This window comes from Ischnura elegans, chromosome 6 (genome assembly GCF_921293095.1).
Source record: "Ischnura elegans chromosome 6, ioIscEleg1.1, whole genome shotgun sequence".
Classification (NCBI taxonomy): Eukaryota; Metazoa; Arthropoda; class Insecta; order Odonata; family Coenagrionidae; genus Ischnura; species Ischnura elegans.
Window position 1 is genome coordinate 90,250,371 of NC_060251.1, and position 17,730 is coordinate 90,268,100.

At 39.1% G+C, this 17,730-nt stretch overlaps 1 protein-coding gene across 1 annotated transcript in view; it reads right to left on the reverse strand.

The window, feature by feature from the left end:
* Positions 1-4,981: 4,981 nt before the first annotated feature.
* The window catches only part of LOC124161153 (RYamide receptor), a 657,512-nt gene continuing 644,763 nt past the window's right edge, over positions 4,982-17,730 (reverse strand). Inside the window, exon 6 of the mRNA XM_046537388.1 lies at positions 4,982-7,895. Within this exon, the coding sequence (XP_046393344.1) occupies positions 7,200-7,895 (696 nt within the window). The 3' untranslated portion in view covers positions 4,982-7,199. The remainder of the gene's footprint in view (positions 7,896-17,730) is intronic.

A 17,730-nucleotide genomic window follows, 5' to 3' on the forward strand; every position in this document is an offset into this window, starting at 1 on the left:
ATTTTTATAAAGTGTGCTGTCAAGCAATTCTTATCCTCATGGAAGTCGATTCTGTATGCTTTACTTTCAAATTTTATTCTACGTCAGATGTACATCGACAAACTCCCGATTTTGGGATATTGTACAAATGATACTATTAAAAAATAAACGCCTAAACTAGAACTGATACTCCATAATGTTAACTATAAATCTATATATTGAGCGAACAAAAGTTTGAGATTTTTTACATTATGCCTGGGTTTGCAGTGTATACGTGAAGACGGATACGGGCATAGCTTCGGGAAAAATAATTTGATGATACTGCCTCTGAATGCTACATGTAGAGACGATGGGCGTTTCGTACAGGTGAAGTAATGTTGAAAAGCAGATTTCTATGAAATATGTTACCCAACATAATGTCGACATCAAATCGAGGAATAAAGGTTTACTAAGCCATAAATATTTATTTGCTTAGGTAAATAAGTACGTACGGAGCAATCCGCCAATCACCAAGGTCTGTCTACCCTTCCAACTTGGAATTCCCTCTTCAAATCAGAATAAGACTCCCCTTTTTCATTTTACCAATAAGTCCTTTATTCTCTCTTCCCCTGCTACGATTGCCCAACGTTCCTCCCTCGAACACTGTTTTCATTATCCCCTCCCCGCTGAGTACTCCCTTCGTCCATACCTTCTGTCTCCTCTGTGTCTTATCTGAAAGCTCCCTCCCTTACCCACCATGTACGTCACTTCGTCGTTCCTGCTTGTCTCCGTCCATTTCACCTTCTCCATATCCTCATCTCAAAGGCATCCTGTATTTTCTCGTCCTGCTTCCTAAGGGTCCATGTTTTCCCACCGTAAAGCGCTACAGCCTAGAGAAGTCTCTTCCATAGCCTTTTCTTTGAACTCTTTTCTATCGTATTTATCTTTTATCTATTTTTCCGTACCCGATATTCCCTAGTTAGTTGCCAAAATAAAAGAATTTCTCTACCTACATAAGTGTGAGCCTCATGTTCCTCGCTCGTGCTGCTTAAAAATCTTTTTGTGATTAATTCTCATACCATATCCCTGGCAACGCTTGTCTAGTTACCCATTTGAGCCTAAAACCCTCACGCTGACTGGCTAATCACCACCTGATCATCCGCGAACCTCACCGATTTTGACATCAATCCCTATAATAACCCAATGTTGCTTCTAAATAACATCAAAAATGTATACATTTCCAGCTCTATTCAGGAAATATTTAAACTACGTGTTATTCTGTGCTGTAAAGTTTAATGGCGAAATATGTAGCAGCCACAATAATTATATTGAGTGGAAGATTTTCACATTTTTAAAATGAAATGTTTCGGAATTTAATCTCTCCCAGATAAGATCCTGGGTTAAAAAGAGTTAACTGCTGTCTTCAACTCATTCCTCACCATTTCTTCATCTTACTCGTTAAAAAGGAATGCGGTAGTGAAGCGCTTTGCTTCATTAGTCGGCTAATGCTTGTCTTCCCTGATTCCTGCCCTCACTTGCGCAGTCTGGGCTTCATAATGATTACGAACGAGTCACCTATGCCTTCAATCTACGTTCATTTTCTTATGAATGTCCATTAACTGTGCCGAGTCAACTCGATTAAATGCTTTCAGAATCCACGAAGAAGGCATACACTTCCTGTTTTTATTCTTGGTTTCTCTCCCCGAGAGTTTCTACGTGTCGCTGACTGACCGTTACACCTAGTTTTTGTTCATATATTTCCCCTATGACTTAATGCAAATCAATATAGGAACTTTTTGGAGGATTCCTCCCAGAATAAGTTAGTGAAAGCATACACTGGCTTTGGTACCACCCTGTGACCCCTGTAGAACCAAGGACAAGGAAACGCTGACTTGGACAAGGGTCCTCGCTACGGTTACTTAATCACAGGTTTACTTTCGTTTACTGAAATCAATCTTATTTTTGCCCAAATACTACTTTGCCTTCCCCTCCATTCGCATATTTAAAATCCTCAGTACCACTTTGAAAGTCATCAATGATGTCATTCAATATAGTCAAGTCTCTATAAGCGAGACTGCATGAGTGAGAAACCTCTATGAGTGCGACTCTTTGCCAGGTACCGTCATTTTTATCCTTGAAAGCAGAGATGGCAAGTGAAACGAAACGAAAATGTTTCGTTTCGACGCGGAGGGAAACGTAAATAAGAGGCCCAGGTTTAGCTTCGCTCCCGCACGAAATTAAAATCACCAAGGAGTTTAGTTTCGTCGCGGTACTCCTAGGAAGAAACTAAATTAATCGAAACTCCTTTGCTCAAAGTAAAGTTTCGATCCCAGAATTTGAGAGGAGGGGGATAAGAGGGAAAAGTTTTGACCCATTACGTTTGACATGCGTGTGGAGAGGATAATACATCGAGCTTAAAAATCAAGTGGCTAGTTTGCGTTCACCGTTCTCCTATTAGTGGCAATAATATGAGTGGCCCAATGCTTCATGCATTTAGTGCCGGTAAGCCGAACCTCTCCTGCATTCAACCGTACTTCGTATTCGGTGTGTGGGTCGAAACTAGACTGTTAGGAAGTGAATCACTTGGTCCCTGCGGTGCGAAACATTATCTGCGTTTCGTTTCGTCCTAAAGTTTTTGTTATTTCTTTCTACATTCCGCTCTTTGGAACGAAACTATTGAAATTTTACTGGTTTTGACTATCGTTCCGTTGAACTTACCAACCCTGCTTGAAAGCCTCTATAAGTGAGGTCTGGAAACTTCTTTCACATTCAATGCGGGCCCGATTTTCATATAAGTAGTCAAAATCGACCGTTAAAATATGAAAGAAAAATAGACGGAGGTTTCCACGCCACAACTTCCGTTTAAATACTTATTTTACAAACGGCTCACACATTTCAAAACAAAGAAGCTTGCTGAAGGCCATACACACGATCGGAAGACTTGGATGTGGATATTAGTCATGTACGCTGGCGGAGAAAGGGCTCCCGGCCCGACCGGCAGAGCACATCAATAGACGTGCTCCGTACCTCGGCTTGGACGGAACCACGTCAATTGACGGGCACCGCACTGAATGTATTCACTTCTTAAGAGAGATTTTTCGGCCGACTTCAGGGGAAATGAGCTCACGGTGTCCAACTCAGTACGGAATGACGAGAAACCTATTTCACACTCGAAATTTAGATTTTTGTACATTTTTGTTAAGATTTATTTTGAAGGAAATACATTCTTGACGACTCTTATCAATTCCTAACACACCCTTTAATGGAAGTTAGAAGGGAAAGACAGCGTTTTTTTTTCGAAGAAAATTTCAATCATTTGCATTGTTACATCTTCGAAATCAGCGAATTGAGACAAGCTGCGGTAGAGTCATTTTAAGAAGGTAACGATCTATTTTTGATAAGAATAATGAGATCAAAACATATTTTTAAAATACCACAAAGGGATCTCAAAAGGCATCAACTTACTTCTTTAAATAAACAGTGTAAATACGTTAAAGATTATATGTAATTACATACATAATAAGTATGTAAATGTGGATTTCCTGCACTCTCTTTCCCCTTCTTCCTTATATGTGCCTCTATAAATGAGAGTGGTCATTCCGAGACCATTGTAAATGAGAAACTTTGTAAGTAAGAAACCTTCATAAGCGAGAAAAAGATGCCGGTCCCTCGAACTCTCACTAATCAAGGTTTAACTGTGCATAAAAGAAGATGTCTTTACGTATGCGCGCTATGTATTTCCAAGCGGCCACACGAATAGCAACCGAAGTTACAGTCCAGCCGACGAGATTTGTCCGATGGCAGTTCTAAAAGAGGGGCGGAGTACCCTGCGCCAGCACGGTTTGCAGCCAATCGCTGTCCCCTGAACGCACCTCACATCCTCACCTAGTCATGCAATGTTGTGACATGCATATGAAGCACTGAAACAAGTCTAAGCTACTAAATGAAGTCCTTTCTTCGAATCACCAAAACAAAGGATTCTTCCTCTGGGTCCTTCATGCTCGTCGTCCCTTCTGGCTCCTTTCTTAAGGGAAGCCTTTTGTTTACAGTTGAGGCGGGAGTTTTTACTTTCTTACCTGGTAATCTTGGTCCCTACCCCATCTGCCTGTCATCGGACAACTTTCGGCAGCTAGACTGTGCTACGTATCTCATGCTCCCAAAGCCCGTGGTGCTGCTTTTGGCTGTACCTGACCCGTCCTTTGCGTCGTTTCTCATTGCCCGTTTATTACGTCACGTCATACAACTTCAGTGGTTTAAAATCCTTCCGGGTAGGCACACCTCTTCTTACGTTCATAGGGATAACATAAATAAATGCACTAACTTAACTATTAATCCCCCAGGTGCAAACCTTTCCGCTGGGGCATGAGTTCACACTACGCTTTTGGCCTGCGCACTAACGGACAACAAATTATGATCAATGCTATGGAGCAGGGATGCCGATTTACAAAAAAATATTGGGGGCCCAAACTGGGGATCTAGCCCTGGGAAATTTTATGAGTAAGTAGTGAATTTGTAGTTTTTGAAGCATTTTAGAAGAGTCATATGATCAACATTAGAACCCTGATAACTCGAATCCCGATACCTGGACAATCCGGGGAAAATCGACAAGCCTGACACATTTTTTCCTCACACCCATAACGAATTTTTGAGGGGGTTCGGGTCCCGTCAGGCCCCATGGAGTCGGCGCCACTGCTATGGAGTGGAGTGCAAGCTGATCCCATGCACGGTATATGGAAATCGGGTTTTCCCTTGTTTGCTGTAACGCAAGTATACCAACGTAATACCTTCTTTCCTCCTTTACCTAAAAATCCTGTCATGTGACCATGAATTCCAAGTTCCAAGTTTCCCATCGCACTGGATAGCATTATTCCCAAGTAACGGCGGGTGGCCTGCTAGTTAAGAAGTACAGCCACTTTGTAAAGTTCCACAGACATCAATAAATATCTCCATTTGGTTGCACGAAATGCTCTGAGAAAGTGATATATATGTATATATAATAAGGCATCAATAAATTTGAAAAAAATCACAAACATTCAATTTATTCACCTGTTGTCCAAGACAGGAATGAGATGCGATCCAGGCTGGACCTAAGGGAGCATGACATAATCACGAATGAGTACTTGAACAGTATTTTCATCTCAAAATTGCAAAATATTTATCAGCAGATGAAAATAAATCCACTGATTTTGATGTCTTTTTAGTATCTTCAGAGTTTCTCTTTGGTTTCATAGGTGAGTAGCTCCACCAACAGTATTATGACAATGATATATACACACCAAGCGCTTCCTCCGGTATACGGGAAGAATCGCAGCTTCTTTCAAGGCTTGAAGTTATATAGATTTTTTACATACCATTACCTAATTAAGGTGTCCAAAGCTATTAAAAGTTTCAAAAAAATATTCATAACAACACAAGTAGTTTCACTTTCACGACACATTTTGACCAATAAACTGCATCCCCACTTAGTTCCACACAATTAAGGAGGACCTCTTCACATAGCTTCCATGACGATTAAAAATATATCCCCTTTTAACTGAGGTCGAAGATAAACATTTCCGATGAGCAACCCGAATAGAAGTTATAAGTCTTTGGATATTCCTCTGAAAATACGATGCACTTGGCCCAATGAAAATAGAATGCTTCAAGCATTGTTGACAACTTTGTCCTCCTTCAGCGACAACCGAAGACATAAGTACAGTGACAGTGGGTGATATTAAATTCCAGAGTAATTCACATGAAACAAACACGAAAGCGTATCGTGACCACGTTACATGCCGACGAATTACCACAGTAAATATTTTTTGTATATCCAGGCATTTGTCGGTTAAAGTGTACTCACCCTGTACCCGATTAAGGAAACATTAAATAGAACAATGCCCGATGACAATTAGACATCCACATCGATTTTTTATGACGCATGCACACGTAAAAAAGTCATTGTTATTGTAACTTTTTCAGGTGACAAAATAGCCAGATACATCACGTAGGTAAAAATAATAAAACACTTTTAAATGATATTTACGGTGGTTCGAGAGTAAAAGCATGCAACAACCTTGTCTCCAGACACGTAATTCTTGATTAAAAATTCATGTAACAAAATAAAGAAGCTCACATCGAGAAATGCACTCACATAGGACACTCTTCATAATGTATCTGTACATAATTATTTGCTTCTGAGCTTAACAGAACACTTTCCTTTCTTTTGCAGTAAAATCACCATTTCATGTTGTGCGATAGCAGAAATTTCATTCCCCTTTTAGGTTCGTAGAAAGAAAAAAAGCACCAACATTATTCCGGAAAATAGTGGATCATTGCGTAAAAAATATACAATGGATTTCATTCACCTTCAAGCAAACTCTCCAAATTCTTCACCAGAATTGGTTAATTAAAATACCAGTTGTTATATTTTGGCGAAGAATTTTCTTCTCATCCTTCTACTTTCATATGAAAGCTAAAAGAAGAATGCAAGTCTGAATATATCACTTCAGCCTGGGGATATTAAAATATTTCTTTCGATTGATCAATGAATTAATTACACGAGTAGCACAAGCAAGATTGTACCAGCAACGACGTAACTCCAATAAATCTTCGAGAGGTCCCACCGCATCTATTGTCCTTCCTTCTTAGGAATATTTAAGTCCTTTGAAATCCCATTATTAGACACCATAAATTACCCCAAATTTCATAAGGGACCGTCAATGTTGACTCTTTAAGTTTCCAGATACACTAAAAAAATTCACTTTTCTCAATGCCGTCCTGTCAATCTTAAAGAATGACTAGGTGGATTCAAATAAGGCATTTAGTTTTCTTGCTGATATGCATCGCTGAGAAAAACTAAACGCGTTCGATTAACCTTTTCACCTGAAAGCGTAGACTTAAGAGAAAATTTCCCACAGTTTTACTATCAAACAGTTATGAATCCCAAGGCGATACTTCAGAACCAATTGTGAATGCACTCACAATTCTCTAGAGAAATATCTCCTGAATACATATGCCACGGGTGTAACTTGATCCCATTTCGGAGGGAATATATTCTATTCGGCAGGCGATATGATTTAAGCCTTTTTTTAAAAGCTTAAAATAATTCTTTTGTCCTCCGATCACACTTAGGAAGGTACCCTCAAGGCTCCACCCATTGTCGACGGTCACTGGTCGCTCAGCAACGAGACCTTTAGGTTTTATCTCATAAAAGAACCTTTCAATAGAAACTGGATATTTTAGGAACTCTTTCCATCAGGCGCTCAAATCTTGTCCTCCATCTCAGTTTGGTGCGTCCGATGGTGATGGTGGTGGTACCTACCCCGGCCATGGTGAAGGTTCCCTGACCCGAAATCTCCATTGTTACCATTGTCCGTTAAGTTAACGCTCTCCCCGTTTGTTTTGCCGGAAGAATTCGCCCTGCGGACGCTCACGTAAGAGGTCCCAGTGTCAACCCTGTGCAGTAAAGATGCCTCGTCGACCTCCATGTCAATGTCCGAGTCCCTATTCCGCGACGACCTTCGGTTCTGACCACGACCACCTCCGCCACCGTACTGGTGGATCGAGGGGCCCAAGAGGACAGAACCAGGACGGCTGCTACCGGCGCACTTGCCGTTGTTACCTCCCTTGAACACGAGAAAAGAGGAGGTGGTGGACGGGCCCATGCTGGTGCTGGGCCGGCCCCGAGGGCCGATGGACCGGCCCCCGCCGACGTGCGTGATGGTGGCGCCTCCGAAGGCGCTGCTGCAGGAGGTGTTGGGGCCGGGGGTGAGTCGCCGAGCGAGCCATCGGAGGCAGGGCACCCGGGAGAGGGCGCAGCAGAAGCCGACACGGAACTTGGCGTTCATCCAGCAGTAGATGATGGGGTTGTAGCACGAGTGGGACATGGCGAGCCAGTGGAAGGCCCACCACAGGTAGGGCAGGCAGTCCCAGTCGACCAAGTCACCGTCCGTCATGACCTGCGGGTGAAAGACGGGGCGGGAGCGAGAATCAATACACCGCAAACCTCGGATAAGCCGCACTTCTTTCCTGATTCTGGGGTCTCAGAACTCAAGTGCAACTTATGCATGGTGGAGAAAAATTACGTCATGAAGTTGTAACCCTGGATAGCTGATGTCAGTAGGAACCAAAATTACAATTGATGTTTGGGACGAAAATTCACCATTTTTAATCCACAGAATGCGTGCAACGTGACTCGCTTAATGCAATAATTTCTCCAATTCATATACTTTTTAAGACATTTCTTCGAGGTTCGAGACTCATGGAATGGAAGTGGCCTTCCTATCCTGGCCGACTACTTTTTGAAATACCTTTGGCTTAGCTTGGATGAGCTACCCCCTCATCTATGCAAACAAACCTCCTGGCAGATTTCAAGCCACCCAGAACTTTCACCCATCGCCAGTAAAGTTGATGACCTTATCGCCGTTTGGAAAGAAGAGGGAAGAGCTAACCCAAAAGGATCTCAAAAAGAACAGTCAGCTTAAGAAGAAATCTTCCCTCCATGAATCTCGCACTTTGAAGAAATTTCTTAAATAGAGGCAGAATTGGAGAAGTTGCTGTTTAAAGTAAGTAACTTTGTACGCAATCACGCGCCTTGGCTTAAAGTTATACACACCAAAGATGGAAATCTTCATGATAAAATAATTGGCATAGCCGGGATTTGAACCCGAATCTCTCGAATGCTCGATCAGATATGCTACCAGTTACTCTACGAAGCCATCATCCTCCTAGTCGACTCTGAGTCCCAGTGTGAGACCTAGTCTGAGATTCACCTTGGAAGAAGATGGCGTGGTCTTATAACTGGTAGCAGTTCGAATCTTGTTTAAGCCACATGATTTATTTCATAGAGAATTTCATCGGGACTGCACATGGAATGACAATATCTAAATAAATCAAACCAACGCCTGCTAACCTCGCCCAATCCAAGAGCAAAATACGAAATGAGGCTGAAAATTTCAAATTGGTGCATGGCTTATTCGGATATTTCCGGTAGGTCTGCAGTGAATGCGTTCGGGTTAACATTAAAGGGAAATATAGAGATTTTTGTCATATGCCACGGGCGTCTCGCCCCGCGAACCGTGTGCACGTAAATGAATCTAAACTATGACGACAGAGGATAAGGAACTCTCATGGCGTCTTTTAGCTGCTTTTAACACTTTGGTGAGGTGCAATAAAAAAGTTGGTTCTTAAATTCACGGACTAACTTATTTCTCAACTTGACACTCATAAAAAGTGGGTGCGGATCATGTTTGGAGAAATAGAAAATTTTCTGCGAGTTTTCTCTCGGGTTAGCTTCGGGAAAAAGGAATATAAGGCTTCAATGGACAACGGAATGGAGCCAAAATCAACGGCTTCTTTTTTCCAGTGGCATCCTCAAGCAGCGGCGCAGCTAGGAGTGAAGACTAGGACTAATACTGGGAGTTGGGAGGTATGGAGTACCCGCCAGGGTAAGCAGGAGGTGCGGGGGCCTTACCTCACAGAATTTTTATAGTAAATGGTTCGAAATGGTGAGTATTACGTATTTTAAGGGGTATCTTATTAATACCTACACTATTATATAAGCAATATTAATCCAATTACGAAAAATGGATTAAACTTTAAAAAATTTCCTGCGCTCTGGGGTATCTCCTAAAACCCTCCCTCTCGCTGCGCCATTGTGCAACACACGTAGAATTCGCGTAAGAGTTCAAAAGGAAGCACTTACTGTAGATTGTTCTATGATAGCCATACATTTTACTCGTTATTTCTAAAATATTATAAAGGACATAATGAGAAGGCAGAGGATTTATATAGTGGGAATAATAAGCGGAAAGATATTATTTATCAAAGATCAGAGAGAAATATGTCACGCAATTTAAGAGAAGGAAGGAATAGAAAATTGTCTCTAAATAGGATATAAGGAAATATTTTGTGTAAATCTCAATGAGAAAATAAGCCTAGGTATTTAGTAATGGGACCAATGCAACGTATCCTGTACGAAGGAAGAGACCAGTGTTCATGGCCAGCATGAAGAGACCTTATTGTGAACTAAAAGTGGGAATCTCAATGTGGGAGGAAGAACTGTAGTGTACGAATTAGAAATTTATTAGACATGTTTGGATTCATGAATTGAAGTGGGATACAGTGGTATAAAATGATATTGGCGACTCGAATCACCACTAGCGGCGCTAGCGTCGGTGATGTAATTTTCCAAAATGGCGGACACATTGGTGATAAAGTATGCAAGAACCCTACATGAGGACGATTGTCTCTGTGCGCTTCCTATCGTCATTTGCCCAAATTCGTGACGCAAGTTAATATGGTTCCTAATCCCGCCGATGGCAGCGCTGACCATTAACTGTAGACAGCCTGACAGCCATTTTGCCATTATCTCTTATGGGAGATAAGTGAGCGTCTCTTCGAAAATCGAAGATTACTCAGGAAGAAATGGGTTTACGTAATTATTGTGAGCCAGGATGCTTTTGCGGAAATTCATCTGCGAAGGGGAATAATAAACTTCCGGGTGTGAAGATCAGGAGTTTGTATAAAGACATAGTAATACACGTGAGTCATTGCCGTCCGCCATTGTGGTTACATGAAAATTTGAAGTCATTATGCTCCTCATTTTGTGCTCCACGTTTAGTTTTAATTGCAGGTGAGATTAAATAAAACTCAGGACCCCTAAGTAATTGTAGTATATAATTATTGTAATTACCAAATTTTAAAATCAAAGTGGTAAGTTTATATAGTAAATAATATATGCAATAACCGAAAAACCCTGTGCGTAAAATATGGTTGAATTCAGAAGGTAGCATAAAAAATATGGAATTTTTAAGGGGGAGCTAACAGACTGCATGTAATATTTGCCCCTCCACCAAGTTTTACTTTACCACCACCACCAAGTTTAGCCTCTCACTTCAAAACTCTTCTCAATAGATTTCCTCCGAGAGAAAAAAAGACTCCCCCTGGAAAAAGTTTCCCGATCTGGACGGCTATTTTATCTTGTAATCTTTATAAAAACTTTTTCCTCTCTTCAAATAATTTTTCTCTGCCAGAATAATTTCAATTTCCTTCTTTACATGACTATGCTTTTTCACTACATTCATATAAGAATAATTAATTCTGATGAAATGCTAGGACAATAGGCAAATTCTCACTCAACCAAAACACATTAGATGCGAGCATAATTTAGTTCTTTCCCATATAAAAAAAATCACACAAAATCTCATTAAATTATTATCTTTAAGCTAATATAAGATGGCAAATTGGTTAACCACTGACTGACTCATCAAAATTCACAGCCCAAACTGTGGTAGGTGTGGATATTTAGCTTATTGGATGTAAAAGTGAAAAAAATTCATCGGAAGGAAAAATCTGAAAAGTTGAAAAAGTCGATTAGTTTTCGAGATATATCGACTTGAATTAACATGGGAGCCTTATGGGACTAAAACATTTTCGCTTTTATTTTGTACTTTGAAAATCTTGAGGAACATGGTATTCAATGGACATAAACTAGATTTTTTGGTCGATTTTTTGGTACGGTTGTCATGGCGACCAATTGATATTTAGTATTATTTATTATTTTTTGAACGTTTTCTATGCTTTTCTTATGGAAAAAGTTTAGGATTTTTTTTGACCAACTTGCAATAATCGTACGACAAATTCCTTGACTCATTTGGTGGAGGATTTTTTGGTTGATTTTTTGGCTATCTTGAAATTTTCATATGTCGAAACAATTCCGAGGAATAAACGATTTCGATTTTACATTGTCGAGATGGGCGAATTTTCAAACTCGGATTTCAGCCTTGAGACATGTGCCATATGAAAATTTGGACTCTTCTGGAAAAACCGTTAGAGGGTACTTCGTACCCTCACGTTTAAGCTTACTTTCGCCGTAACCCTCTTGGTTAATTCATAATTAAATTCCGAAAAATGTCCTGCACGCGAAAAATCATTGTCGCCATTATTTTGTGGAGCATACAATCTTGAATATCATAGCAACCGTTCCAGCTACATGAATGAAATTTTTAGGGTAATACTTTTATCAAAATGGTCAACTTTTGCAATGATGGCCATTTCGCTCGATCGATTCATGTGCGAGTTATATCGATACCAATCTCCTTGGTTACGCTTAAATCGCTAATAACGTTTTTCTTAATCAAGGCATGAATGTGAAAGTCATACATAATACTACTGTTAATGTCTTTTCTTCGACAAAAGTTAAATCAAGCGAATCGAGCGATTACAGTCGAAGTTATGATCGATAAAAGGTTGCATTCGATTGAGCCATTTTTCAGACCTATTTACATAGTTACGGGGATAAAAATTATGGCAATATGTAAAGGAAGGAATGAGTTATGCGTACACATTAATTATTTAGATGAGTATTGTTTCCTAACGAAGATATATCAATATGAATTAATATCTTTGTGTATTAGGTCCCCGTAAGAAATACACGCATCGCCCTATTACGTCACCAATATAAGAACATAGGCGAAATTTTGAAAGCGGGGATAGTAGAGAAGAGAGGGATAAGGGAATGGCCATCGAATGGAGGGGTTAAAAATAGGATGCGAATTTTTCAATACAGGTGGCAGTATAGTCGAATGTACGATTCGATTTTTAAAGCAAATACGCAAATTGGCATTAAATGATAAGTGTATACGTTGGACCAATGAAATTCAGTGAATTGGTACATCATGGTATTCCTCACAATGCGCAATGGAAACATGTTTTGTATATAGTCTCACGCTCGATATATATCGAATCTACTTTTTCTTAAAATATATCGAATTGCTATAGCATATAGGATTTTACATCTAAGGACATAGTAGACCAGGAAATATATAGTAGATACCCATAGACCAGAAATTAAACCAAAAACATTGCGAATTTTAAAGTACAGATGTCAGTATGATCGAAAAATCGATTCGATTATTAAAGCAAATACGTTAATTGGCATAACTTCAATTGTGTTTCCGTTGGACCAATGAAATTTGGTGAATGGGTACATCTTTGTATTCCTCACCAGGGGCGGATCCAGGATTTTTTTCTGGGAGGGGCACAAGCAAGGCCGTATCCAGGATTTTGTTCTGGGTGGGGCACAAAGATACCTCGTAATACAAAACGAACGCACTGATAATGGGACCGTATTAAAAATCTTGCATACTTTTGAGGGTCTGGGGGGGGCACGTGCCCCCGTGCCCCCCCCCTGGATCCGCCTATGTTCCTCACAATGCCCAATGGAAATTTGTTTTGTATGTAGTCTCACGCTCGATATATATCGAATATAATTTTTATTAAAATATATCGAATTGCTATAACACATAGGATTTTACATCCAAGGACATAGTTGACCAGGAATTATATAGTAGATACCCATAGACTGTAAGTTAAACCAAAAGCAATGCGGATTTTAAAGTACAGATGTCAGTATGATCGAAGAATCGATTCGATTATTCTAGCAAATACGTTAATTGGCATAACTTCAATAGTGTATCCGTTTGACCAATGAAATTTGGTGAATGGGTACATATTTTTATTCCTCACAATGTCCAATGAAAATATGTTTTGCATGTAGTCTCACATTCGATATATATCGAATCTGCTTTTTCACAATTTATATCGAATAGCTATAACATATAGGATTTTACACCCACGGGCATTCTTGACCAGGAATTATATAGTAGATGACCATAGACTGGATATAAAAAAAATGTCATTGCGGATTTTACATTACAGATGTCAGTATAATCGAAAGATCGAATCGATTATTGTAGCAAATACGCAAATTGGCATAACTGGATTAGTATTTACGTTGGACCAATGAAAATTGGTGAATGGGTACATCTTGGTATTCCTCACATTGCCCAATGGATATATGTTTTGCATGTAGTCTCACATTCGATACATATCGAATCTCCTTTTTCACAAATTATATCGAATAGCTATAACATTTAGGATTTCACACCCACGGGCATTGTTGACCAGCAATTATATAGAAGATGACCATGGCGTGGAAATAAAATCAGTATCGTTGCGGATTTTACAGTGCAGATGTCAGTATAATCGAAAGATCGATTCGATAGTTATAGCAAATGCTGAAATTAGCATATTTTGATTAGTATATACGTTGCACCAATGAAATTTTGTGAATGGGTACATCTTGGGATTCCTCACAATGCCCAATTGAAATATTGTTTGCGTTTAGTCTCACGTTCGATATATATCGAATCTACTTTTTCTTAAAATATGTCGAATTGCTATAACATATAGGATTTTACATCCAAGGACATAGTTGACCAGGAAATATAGAGAAGATTTCTATTAACTGGAATTAAAATCTACGGCATTGCGGATATTACAGTGCAGATAGCAGTTTTATCGAAAGATCGATTCGATAATTGTAGCAAATACGCGAATTGGCATAACATGATTAGTATTTACGTTGGACCAATGAAATTTGGTGAATGGGTACATCTTGGTCTTCCTCACAATGCCCAATGGAAATATGCTTTGCGTGTAGTCTCACGATCTATATATATTGAATATGCTTTTTCTTAAAATATATCGAATCGTTATTACATACAGGATTTTCTATCCACGTACATAGTTGACCAGGAATTTTAGGGTTGATGATCGAAGACTGGAACAGGATTGCGAATTTTCAATACACGTGTCAGTATACTTGATAATTCGATACGATAATGATAGCAAATATACCAAAGCTATTTTTTTCAAATTGGAATATCTTGAGAATAACTATTTTTTAGTACCAAAGAAATTTGGGGAATCGTTACAATTTAGTATTTTACACACTGCATTATGGACATATGTTTTGCGAGTGGTACATCTTTATATATTTATCTAAGGAATCTGCGTTTTATTTTCAAGTTTCGCTTATCACAACGCTTTTGGACTTTAAGAGTTGAAAAATAACCACAAAGTCATCACTGTCTTGAAATTTTAAAAACCTTATTCCAATTATGTCTCAGTGCTAAACTTAGCCTATTCAAATAATGAACTATCCGTCAAATGAAATCATATTGAAAATAACAAATAATTTTAAAAGTAAACAATTAAGTTCCTTGCCCTTTCAAAAACCGGCAGGGAAATTTTTGAATATTTTAAACACTTATGGACACAATACTCGACAACACGTGACACAACAATGTTCCCATCCTCCTAATTACCCGCTTGAAGAATTCAAGCACCCAATCGACTCGTTTCCCTATAAAGCTCAACTTTATCAAACATTCATTGGGTGAAAAAATGGTGTCTATCATTCTTACCCGACATAATAATTATGTTCAGAGCTTAGAAGTATGAACAGGTTCAAAGAATTTGCACTTAATTCGGCTCATGAAAAATACCAGCAAAATTTGTTGCCTTCTCTACGGGTCTGAGAGCTCATAATAGTTCAGTACCAATACTTGATTAGCACGTTGACTGCTTATGCTTATGAAAGAAAAATGACCAAAAATAACTTGCTGCTTTACGTTATTTTCTAAAATAATTTGGCTTTAGGACTAGATCAAAGACTAAAATACGGCCATTAGATCAGTTATACTATAACTGATAGCTCGTAAATACAAGAGTTACTTTCTTGGATGTGTAGGAGGGGTAATGATACCAGTTATCTCTCCCAGACAACAATTTTACTACATGGAGTAAATATTTTGCTTCTACATCCCTTTCGTACACTAAGATAGGGTATATTGAACCGTAAGAGGGGGATTGAAGATGCGAAGATTATCACTCGATGATTTGTGACTTACAGTGATTGAGTAATAATTGATAGATAAACCTAACACACATTACTTTTTTCAAAATTATGTATTTTCTCCGGGGATAAGTGTAAAATGGAAGTAAGTTACTTGAATTCCAATATTTGCAAAAAGAATAATAATCAGACGCTGGAACAGGAGATACGCAGATTTTATTAAAAGTTTGGGACGAAAGATAGGGAATATGGGGTTGAATTGCAAGTGACGGTGCAGACAGCATGGAAAAACCAAATTACCTCAATTATCAGGAAATCGACTTCTCTTAGTGAACTAGTCTGTACAAACATGAGGCAACTTTTGTGAAAAGAAAGCCAGTATATTTGCCATTTTATTGGAGCCTGAACGAAGTTTTTGATCATCTAAAAGAAATTCACTTCTTGAACTTAACCGAGTGCTTTTCCTAGTTATCCTCCGCCACATCAGTAAAAATGAATATCAAAAGACATGAAAGGATTCACTTGAGGCTGAAGTTTGCTACTAGGAGACGAGGGTGGTGGACAGCCGTGAATGTTTGAGCTGGAGTACGAAATATTTTTTATAAGGGGTTATGAATTTATTCATCAGCGGACTTCAAACACTTACTACGAGAATGCGGAGTTAATTTGCTTCAAAAAACCAATTTTGTAGAAAACTACGGGCTAAAGTCACCGAAATTTCAATAATTACGACAAATTTCCTTCGGCTTGGTGCGATGAAACAGTTTCATTGAGAGCATTTGGACATTTGTACAATTATTTGCGGCAATACTGTTCACTAGGGCCTAATATCTCATTAACTAAATGTTTGAAAGCAAATTGAATGTCTCGAAAAGTCTTGGTTGGTGACGTTTTGTAACAGGACACAAGTTTTCCACTGACGGTTTGGTTAAGCTCACAGTTTTCCCTTCGCATCTCAAGGCAAAATTCTCAAAGTTTTTGCGAGCTCATCTGTAATTGCACATATCAAGCCTATCTTAAACGGCAGAATACTTTAGCCTAGCGGCAAAAAACCGTAGTGAATGATTAGCATTATGAAATTCTTTTAGTGTATTTGCGATTGGATATCCAATTTTCACTTTTCTTTATTTGAATATTGTTATTATGCTCTAGGTAAAACCTATGAGAGCAAAAAATTGCAAATACAGGAAACGTTCTACTCTTAACAAAAGGTATTTTGACAAAAATTTGGCATTATGGAGATTATTGCTAGGCTAAAAAATAGTAGATATTTATACAAAAAATGTAAAATATTCTATGCTAATGACACAAAAATATAAGTTTTAACTTAGGCAGTAATGAACACACACATACATATACACATTTATGTAGAGATTTTTGATAACATCACAAATTTAAGATGATAACTCTAGTGAGTTGAGGAGACTGAATTAAGCCCCAGACTTCAAATAGGAGTGCAGCCTTTTTTTAAACGACTGAGGTGATTGTGACGTCTTTATATTTGGCGGAAGAGGATTCTCGAATCTAGACGCAGGTGGATGAAGAGATTTGAAACATATATTGGTGCGGGCTTGAGGAATTTGAAGGTCAGAAACACGGCGGGTGGAAATTCCAGTAACTTTTTTTTGCGGGGGATGAATAATTGGAACAGGTATGCAGGGCAATAATTTAGACGCGTGGCACGTGGGTTCAAAATCTGCTAAAAAAATTGAAAGGCCAGCCTCGGTGGCGTCGGGGTAACTTCCTCTCCTTTAATACAAGAGATCGCGGGTTATGTTCTCGTCTGGGTATTGTTCTCATGCCCAGGGCATGATAATCATCATCATCATCACTGGTCAACAATCCTAGGATTGGTTTGACGCAGCTCTCCACTCAGTTCTCCTATCAGCTAATCTTTTCACACCTACGTATTTCTTCTCTAGCACATCCTTTTTCACTTGTTCCATATATTTTGTTCGAGGTCTTCCTTTTCCGTTCTTGCCTTCCACTTGTCCTTCGACGATTGTCTTGGAGTAGCTGCGACTCCTCGGGATGATAACGTGGTGGTTTCCCCTTGCCTTCCACATCGCAGTACTACAGCCGTTAAAGTAAAT